The sequence below is a fragment of the Euprymna scolopes genome, chromosome 9, assembly GCF_053919585.1.
Source record: "Euprymna scolopes isolate OS-2025 chromosome 9, ASM5391958v1, whole genome shotgun sequence".
In the NCBI taxonomy this organism is placed as follows: Eukaryota; Metazoa; Mollusca; class Cephalopoda; order Sepiida; family Sepiolidae; genus Euprymna; species Euprymna scolopes.
Window position 1 is genome coordinate 151,276,469 of NC_136490.1, and position 9,533 is coordinate 151,286,001.

The window sequence follows — 9,533 nt, forward strand, 5'->3', positions numbered from 1 at the left end:
TTTTCTCAAAGAGAAAATTAAATCTTGTGACAAAAAGAACTTCATTTCAACTTTTTTCGTGATTGGCCTTATCTCTCAACGATAATGTACGTATTTTAGCAGTACATTTTCAGGGTGGACACTACCGGCCTTACACCTTCACCATAAATGGGTCTTCTTTTCACATCTCAGAAACGAAGCTAGAACTATTCAGAATCTATTAATGCCAATCTTCTGATAGTTTGACCTTAGCTAATCCGATAATTCCTTACAAGAACATTTCAGATTTGACTGTGAGAAATAAGTTTTGTTGCATTGAAAAATCTTTTTCCAATTTCTAATGAATCTCTTTCTCTGATTAGCAAAGACTCAAGTGTATATTTCTTTGTGTTATTGTAGTATTCACTTTAAAAAAAAATAATCCTTTGAATACCTTCTTGACATTGGCGACTATTTCATATTGCTAGTATTTGAAACTTTAAGTTCCATCATTCAAAACCACATTTAAAACGTAACGAATAAAAAACAATAATTATTAAATTAAAATAAAAAAAAATTATAATAAAATGTCTGTCAGCTAATGATGTTCAGCGTTCAGTATTATAGTCTCTGAGTGTGTACACATGTGTGCATCTGTGCGTATATATGTGCATTTGTGTAAATCTATATGCATCTGTGTGCATCTGTGTGCATCTGTACATCTGTGTGTATATGTGTGCACATATGTACATCTGCGTACATCTGTATGCATCTGTGTACAATTGTATGCATCTGTATGCATCTGTGTGCATCCACGTGTGTATATGTGTGCATATATGTGCATCTGTGTACATCTGTATGCATCTGTGTACATACGTGTGTATATGTGTATATATGGGTGTGCATCATCAGTGTAGATATGTGTACATCTGTGTACATTTGCGTGCATCTATATGCTTAGTCCTTTTTCAGTTCGTGTGTCAAACTTGAGTTCGAAATTTAAGAGTTAACGCTTTCTGTTTTTTAGGAACTCCTCAATCTTTTCCGTGTCTTTTTCACGTTACTTTCCAACAGTACATGACAGGTCTTTTCAACTATGGATAAAATCGCCCTGTTCTGTTTTGCCAGAATGTACTTTCCATTCATGTAAATCCCCCGTACGCCCCACCCCTACCTAAGGACTGACTGTTTTTTTTTTGGGTGGGGGGCGGCAGTTAAAAGACCCCAGAAAAAAGTGAATAGCTCATTTCTATCCTGATTGATTTGGTAGGATTTTTAAAAGCACCTACTGACTGTTTTTTTTTAGTAGACACCTCTCTAACTGATGGAATTCAAATTGTATATATATATATATATATATATATATATATATATATATATATATATATATATATATATATATATATATATAACGTCAAAACTCGGAGACAACGGTTAAGTGAGTTTACCCACAATGTGAATGCGGTATTGTGGTGCCTGGAACTAGTTTAATAGAATAAACCAAACGAATGACGCATTCATTGTGTAATTTCTTTTTGATATTTTTTGTAAAATCCTTTTTGTAATCATTATACATGAATAAATATAAACAGTCATTATACGCCAACGAGAGACTAGTGCAAATCTGAATTAATTCAATGGCTAAATTTATACAACTTCACACCAAAAGGTGTGGTGACAGAATCTCTAAGTGATTCAAATGAACACTAAAAAGCAAATGGCCCTGATACGTTTTTATTCATTCTCCTCTTCACTTTCTAAAGCTAGTAGGTTTTCACAGTAATATGTTAACTCAAAGTATTTTCAAGCAAGAAAAATCGTTTCAAGCCCCAAAGTAACACGTATATGTGAATTTAATAAACCAGGGCGAATTTAAAACTCATATAAGACCTGTTAAACAAAACCAGTTTTCTCCAGAAATATTAAGCTAGACACATCTTGAACAGGAGAAGAGGAGGTAAGGACTCAATGACTCGCATACTAGCTTTCTTCATTTCGCACTCATATTCTTATGCATTAGCAAGTAAGGCGAACAGAAACAAACTGCTACTCACATCTATATGCGCACTAATAAGAACATCGTAAACCATAAAAATGTTTTGCTATTAAATTTTGTTTTTCTCAATTTTTCATTTTCATAATACTGTTTTAGTATCACTTGCTACCTGATAATCCTTATATTCTCCCAACGTTTCAGTTATTTCCATTTTTATATGCTTGCATGTCCCTATATATACATACAGGAAGGGATAAGGATGTGTTTCTAAATTTTTAGTCTTTCTGGTTCACTCGATTGAATTGTTATAAATTGGAGAAAAAAACTGACGTTCCGTCCGTTTTGATTAGCTTTGCACCACCATCGAAATGTTTATCGACCTGTTAGCTGCAATGTCCACAATTCGACCCTTGTCACGGCAACATTAAAATGTATGCCGAAAAACCTAGCGTTGATATGACGTCACTGAATTCACATAAACGCTGATTTTTCTCATGGTGTCGTCGATAATTTTCTGTTTTTCTATTTTCTAATGGCCGACTGAGTTTTCTATGTTGTTATTTGCATTTCTGTACTTGTGCAGATTTTGAACCGGGTATATCTAAGCGTGCGCTCGGCTTTGCCCGAAACATAACGTCAAAAACCAAACGCTCGGGTTTGCCTCTAATCTGACGCAAAACGCCGATCAGCCAATCACAATGCCCGACAACTAGTAGACGACTTTCGGATAAATATTGAAACAAAAAAAAAAAAAAAAAAAAAAAAAAAAAAAAAAAAAAAAAACAAACAAACAAAAACTAGATGTTACATAGAAAGCATGGAGACTAGCAACACTATGAATTTATCCATCTTAGACAAACAACTGTAGACGCCCGAATTAGTTTTTTTTTTGTTATCAAAATAAGAAGTTTCTGTTTGTTGCTGTTGTTTGTTGTTTTTTGTTTTTGTTTTTTGTTGCTGTTGTTGTTGTTGCTATTGTTACTGGTTGTTTTTGTTTGTTGCTGTTTATTGTTTTTGTTTGTTGTGGTTTATTGTTTTTGTTTGTCGTTGTTTGTTGCTGTTTCTTTGTTGTTTGTTCTTGTTGTGTATTGTTTGTTGTTGTTGTGTGTTGTTTTTTGTTTTTTGTTGCTGTTGTTGTTGTTGCTGTTGTTACTGGTTGTTTGTTGTTTGTTGCTGTTTATTATTTTTGTTTGTTGTGGTTTATTGCTTTTGTTTGTCGTTGTTTGTTGCTGTTTCTTTGTTGTTTGTTGTTGTTGTGTGTTGTTTGTTGTTGTTGTTGTGTGTTGTTTGTTGCTGTTTGTTGTTGTTGTGTGTTGTTTGTTGTTGTTGTTTGTTGTTTGTTGCTGTTTCTTTGTTGTTTGTTGTTGTTGTGTGTTGTTTGTTGCTGTTGTTTGTTGTTTTTTGTTTTTGTTTTTTGTTGCTGTTGGTATTGCTGTTGTTACTGGTTGTTTTTGTTTGTTGCTGTTTTTGTTTGCCGTTGTTTGTTGCTGTTTCTTTGTTGTTTGTTGTTGTTGTGTGTTGTTTGTTGTTGTTGTTGTTGTTGTTACTACTGCTATTGCTGTTGCTTGTTGTTCTTTGTTGTTGTTGTTTTTACGCGAATTGGTCTTCTACAGAGAACCCAGTTATTCGTTAAAATTACTCGTTTGTACTCTGAAACTCAGACCATCAAATCCAAGAGCTTGCATACAAAGTCGGAAAAAGTTCGTCCTAAAAAACACAAAAAACAATAATTACACAGGTCCAGAAGCAACGTTGTTATCCTCGTATAATCGATTTTCGGTTGCGCGCGTCATTTCCTTGCTTGTTGGACGCAGAGACGGATACTTCCAGACGACGACGGATCCTCATTTTTACACCAGAGCTATGTTTCCCCGAGCAGTTATTACACTACCACGTGATCCGCACCATATCAAGGCGAGGAAGGGTTAGACTTTACCGGTTGTATGTGGATGCTATATTCTCCATCACTTTCGTTTGGACCAGAAATCTCTAAAGTTTTCGAACGGACGGTCATATCGCTGATTTTTAGAGCTACGCGAACCAAAATACAGGAAATAATCACCTGGACGTATTTTATACCGTTGTGCGCATTAGCTTTGCTTTTTAATAAAACTGGTTCTCCAAAACCTCATTCTTTTAATCATTTTCTGAACAGAATGAAAAAAAGCACAACACTATTTTCTATACATTTATGTTTCAATTTTTTTTCCCAAATCGAATATTTTTGCGTTTTCAATAAGAGCTCGACGGGCCGGATTAAAGATTTTGGCGTGCCAGATCTGGCCCATGGGCTGTGGTTTGAAGACTTCTCGTTTAGACGGATCATTTCTCGCCAAAAATTCACATCAGAAACCTTGGAATTTTTTGAAGTTTAGGCTTTTTTTTGCTATATTTTATATTGTTTTATGTCGATCAAATTGAAAGGTATACAGTATGTATTTGTTTCCTCACGAAAACAAAACATGACACAAGGTCGTGTTTAATGTGGATGAGAACTAGCTACCCCAAAAGGGAGCACTCTGGTAGTGTGCAAGAATAAAATTATCTTCGTATGGAAAGGTTTCCCCCCTCATTAACTAATAACAATTTAAGTTAAAATGAAATTATCTTATTCGGCCATCACCCCGGACGCTGTCTCCACGTAGGTCTGGGCAGTATTTAATGCTAACCATGCAGAGGTCGGCTACGAGGAGAGGAAAGAAAGCGGAAGCGGAAAGGGGTCCACAGACCGTGGATCCCCAATCCAAGGAGGAGAAATCCATCCAGGAAAACAATTCTCCAGCTAAAGAAGAGGCGACTGTGAGTGAAGGAAGTGAACCACAGTCTGTGGCACCTACAGCCCCTCTGTCCCCTACACCAATGGCAACAACATCTACCACCGCTCCCTAAGTGGGAAGCTCCCCCGGAAAGGGAGTTTCAAGCAAAAAGCAATGGCGGCTTTATATATTTACCTGAAAATGGATGACGACGTAAAGAATTAATGGTAACCTTTGGCAACTAACACTTATCATTTATTACGTCATATAGTATGAAAGGTGACTTTTGTCAATTTCAATTCATCATTTATTAAGTGATCCATGTTTTAGTAAATAAATACTTCGTTCTTAATAGTAACCATGAGGCTCAACCTCGTGTCACATTTAGCCCTCGTGGGTAAGTTGGGAAATAAAGAGAAGCCAGCAACCTAAACGAATTGTAAAAGGAAGAGGATATACTAATTTCCCTAAACTGGATGTTTATTACTTCCATGAGATACAAACAAAGTGAAGGCAAAAGGCATCACTAAACGACTAATTCTATTCATCTAACAGGAAGCAATGGTTGGCGCTTATTGCAAGCACATACATTAACGTATTGTGAAAAGAAACGGATATAACAAATGACTAAAAGCAGTGAGTCAAGCCAAATTGGTTAAAAAGAAATGACCAAGTGACAAGCCAACAGACTCCGACTCACCAGATTTAACGGACCTGTACCGAATGTTTTTATTTCTAATAGATATAACACCAAAGCAAATAAGGCCACCAGTTTTATTAGTATATAGATTGATATAAACACATAACAGAAAATATCACTAGATACGCATGAGAATCGTCATACAAGAAGGGATAAGATTTTGTCTCTAAAATTCTAACCAATCGCAAACAAAGGATTAAAAATAAGCTTGTAGATTTTTACGTTGTCTGGTAATTGTGAACCAGGGTTTAATACCGTTATCATAGATTTGCCTTTGTTTGGCATAAAGACAATATGACGACGGATATGCTGGACGAAGAGGCCGTTGAGGCGTTTCTAAATGAGCACCAGGATTTCCTAGGTACATTTCTGGCCAAACAGAGTAAGTCAAAAAAAGTCATTCCGAAAATTGTTGTGACTAGACCAACTCTTACTATGTCGAAATGTGTGGAAAAGCTAATCAACCACCACAGAGCACAAAAGCAGAAAGTTATCGACACTACCATAAATGAAAATCAACGCTTTAGCGAATTCATAAAAGACATTGCTGGTGAACTAAACGTAAACGCGTTGAGTCATAAGATTTTGCAAAACGTTATTAACCTCACTGAAAGCGAACGGGGTAGACTCTTTCTTGTGGAGGGAACTGATGAAAAGTACCTAATATCAAGATTGCATGACGTCACCGCTACATCGACTCTGGATGATACAATCCTCAACGAGTCTATGGCACTCCACATACCTTTTGGCAAAGGAATCGTTGGAAAAGTTGCTGAGACAAGAATGGCGATGAATATTAAAAACACGCAGTCTGACCCACGGTTTGATTCGGATATCGACGGTCTGCCTGGATATAAAATCCGCTGTATGCTTTGTATGCCAATTATGAATAAGGAAGGCGACGTAGTTGGGGTGGCTGAAATCATGAACAAAATCAGTGTAGATAACTTTTCGGAAAAAGATGAGATTCTTTTTACTGAATACCTAGGTTTCTGCGGAATTGGTATTAACAACGCTCGTCTATTTCAAATGTCAGTTAAGGAAGTGCGCAAAAATCAGCTTCTGTTGAGCTTAGCGTGGCAAATATCTATAGGACAAAGCAGCATCGACAAACTTACCCAGAGTATATTAGAACATGCCGTGCAATTAGTTGATTGCAAATTCGCAAAACTTTATTTGCTGGACGCAAAGGGTAAATCGTTCTCTAAATTCTATCGTTTGAACCAGAGTATGAGAGATATGATAATCGCAAAAGATGAACCCGAAGATGCATACAATGTTCTTGCTAAAGAATGTTTGGATAGCAATCGGGTTATTGATTTAATTGACCTTGAATCCCAACTGGGATTTGTTTCTGCGGATAAAATTCCGCCTGGCGATACTGATGTAGATAAAAAGAAAATATATGAAGAAGATGCGAACTGGACTTTGTTTGCGGCCATACGCGATCCATCGAACAATCGCATTGGTTGCATTATGTTTGCGGGGCAAACTACGTTTATTCAGAATGACTCAGATATCAGTTCTGTGGAAGCCTTTGCTATATACTGTGGCCTTGGTGTATATAACTGTCAGCTATATGAGAAAACAACCAAGTCGTTGACAGCCAAAGAAATAACAATGGAAATTCTTTCTTACCATTTGATTTCAGAAAAAGCGGAAGTTAATCGTTTTATAAATTTACAAATGCCTTCTCTAGACGAGTGTAATATATACGACATTGAATTTAACGATGTAATGATAAATGATGTATCTACGGTTCAAGTGGTTGCCCAAATGTTCATGAAGCTGAATGCTCTGGACATCTTAGGAATTAGTCCGGAGAATCTGTTTCATTGGATACTGACAGTGAAGAAAAACTACAAACCTTTGCTATATCACAATTGGCGCCACGCGCTCAATGTGTCTCAAATGATGTTTTGTGCTTTAAGCAATGGTTCTTTGAAGAACTTCTTTTCTCCTTTTGAGTGCATTTGTCTGCTGGTTGCCACTCTCTGCCATGATCTGGATTATCAGGGATTCGCTAGTGCTAAAAAACTGAAATCCACTTCGCTACTAGCAACCATCTATAGCACCTCTTCCGATGAGAATCAGATTTTAGGTCGCTGTGTAATGATCTTGAACGCTGAATCGACCAACATTTTCAGAAATCTCATGACTGAAAAATATAGAGAAGCAATGGAATTCATAAAGCGGGCAATCTTATCGACGGATATTTACGATTATATTCTTAATGTGGATTATCTTAAAGAATTGAAGCAGAAAAAGAGAAATCTTTATAATGCACACGACAAAGAAATGATCATGAGTTTGGCAATGATCAGCTGTGATTTGATTGCATTTTCTAAAGAATGGGGTCGTCATAAATCGCTTGTTCTGACTGATGTGTTAGATCTATTACAACCTCAAGAATCCGGTTCCGCATGGTTAAGTAAAAATGAAGTTAATAAAATTCCTAAGATGATGGTAGATTTTATTGATGTTATTTGCTTAAAGGTGTTTGAAACGATGGCGCACTTCGATGACATATTCACGCAATTACTCAAGGCTTGTTCAAAAAATCGACAAATCTGGGAGTATATGGTTGAGAATGCCGAAGAATTCAACGTTGAGAACGAGGTGATGAAGTCTCGTGCAGGTCTTACAGATTTTGATGAGGATGTCAGTCAATACATTGACAAAAGTGCAAGAGAAAAGAAGAACAAAGAAAAGAAAGCAAAAAAGGAAAAGGAAGAAAGGGAGCAAAAGGAAAAAGGACAGCGAGAATTGGAGGAAAGAGAAAAGAAAGCGAGAGAAGAAAAGGAAAAGAAAGAAATGGAAAATAGGGAAGCTGAGGAAAAGAAGAAGAAAGAAGAAAAAGAAAAGGCAGAAAAGGAGAGAAGAGAAAAAGAAGAAAAAGAACGAAATGGACAAGAAGAGAAAGAAAAGGAACAGAAAGAAAGAGACGAAATGGAACAGAAGAAAAAAGAAGCAGAAGCAAAGGAAGCGGAAGCGGCGAGAAAGAAGAAAGAAGACGAGATGAAGAAAATACAACGAAAGAAAAGTGAAGGTATTAATTCAGATTCCTTTAAAAAAATAACATTAAATAACAATTCGTATCGAAAATGTCGGATAAGTTAGTTACTGTAAACTTTCCCCTTCTTTTTTCTCCCACAGAACGTCCACCTTCTCCAGCCCAAGATGAGTCTCGCTCAACTATAACGCCTTCACCTACAGTTTCGCCAAAGGCTAAACCACGACGTTCGTCTAAAGGAAGTAAAAGTCAACTCGAATCGGTAGGTAGAAAACTTTCTTCGCAGAAATCAAGCGATAAGCCGGAAGAAATGACACAGCGTAGAAGCGAAAAAAAGACCCGAAAGTCATCAATAGTCACTCCCGCCGATAAATCTTCTGCGAAAGCAGCCTCGAGAAGGCAATCTGCGCAAAGGAAATCGATTCCGTTAGACACGACTAAAGCTGAGAATATGCATGTGGAACCGTTAGATGGTGAAGCGAAGATGATGCCGAAGACCACAAAGAGGAAATGCGCACCAAAGGCAACTGATAAAGTCGCTATAAAGAGCACAGAGAAAAGCAAATTATGTGCGATTATGTGAACTTTTTTTAATGAGGTATATTTTCGTTTATTATTTTACAGTTTTCAATCGGACCAATCAAGATAAAATAATACACACGTTAAACATGACGTTTCTTTGGTTTCTTGCTTATTTGTTATTCATATAGCTAGAAAAGAAGACGAAAACTTTTAACACCGTGAAATCCTCGAAAATATACGACGTGTTTTCAAGAAGTTTTTGTACGTGCATTTAAAATTGGAACTTATCAGAACAGTCTTTCCCAAAATGTTTCTATTGATTGCATTTTTATTTAGCGCCTGTTCCTGAGCAGCAAATATAATATTTCCTGTCTCTCTTTTCACCTTTAGACAGAAAACTCTACGTGTCCTGACATTTTAGTGTCTTAGTATCTCGTTCAAACTGACCATGAAGTTTCATTCTTACCAACTCAGTCGACTTTTTTGCTTTGATTATTTCCTCGTATTTCTGCTTACCTTCCAATGATTCTTTATCTAGCTCTTCCGCTTTCGCCACTGCTGCAAGTAACACTTCATGACTGCTAGCCA

The 9,533-nt window shown here is 36.7% G+C and overlaps 1 protein-coding gene across 1 annotated transcript; it reads left to right on the forward strand.

Annotated features, from left to right (window-relative positions):
• Positions 1-2,818: 2,818 nt before the first annotated feature.
• Positions 2,819-9,095, forward strand: LOC145284921 (cGMP-specific 3',5'-cyclic phosphodiesterase-like). Its single transcript, XM_080134015.1, has 2 exons — positions 2,819-8,459; positions 8,567-9,095. The coding sequence occupies exons 1-2, from the start codon at positions 5,705-5,707 to the stop codon at positions 9,004-9,006; spliced, it is 3,195 nt and encodes a 1,064-aa protein (XP_079990141.1). The 5' UTR covers positions 2,819-5,704; the 3' UTR covers positions 9,007-9,095.
• Positions 9,096-9,533: the final 438 nt, after the last annotated feature.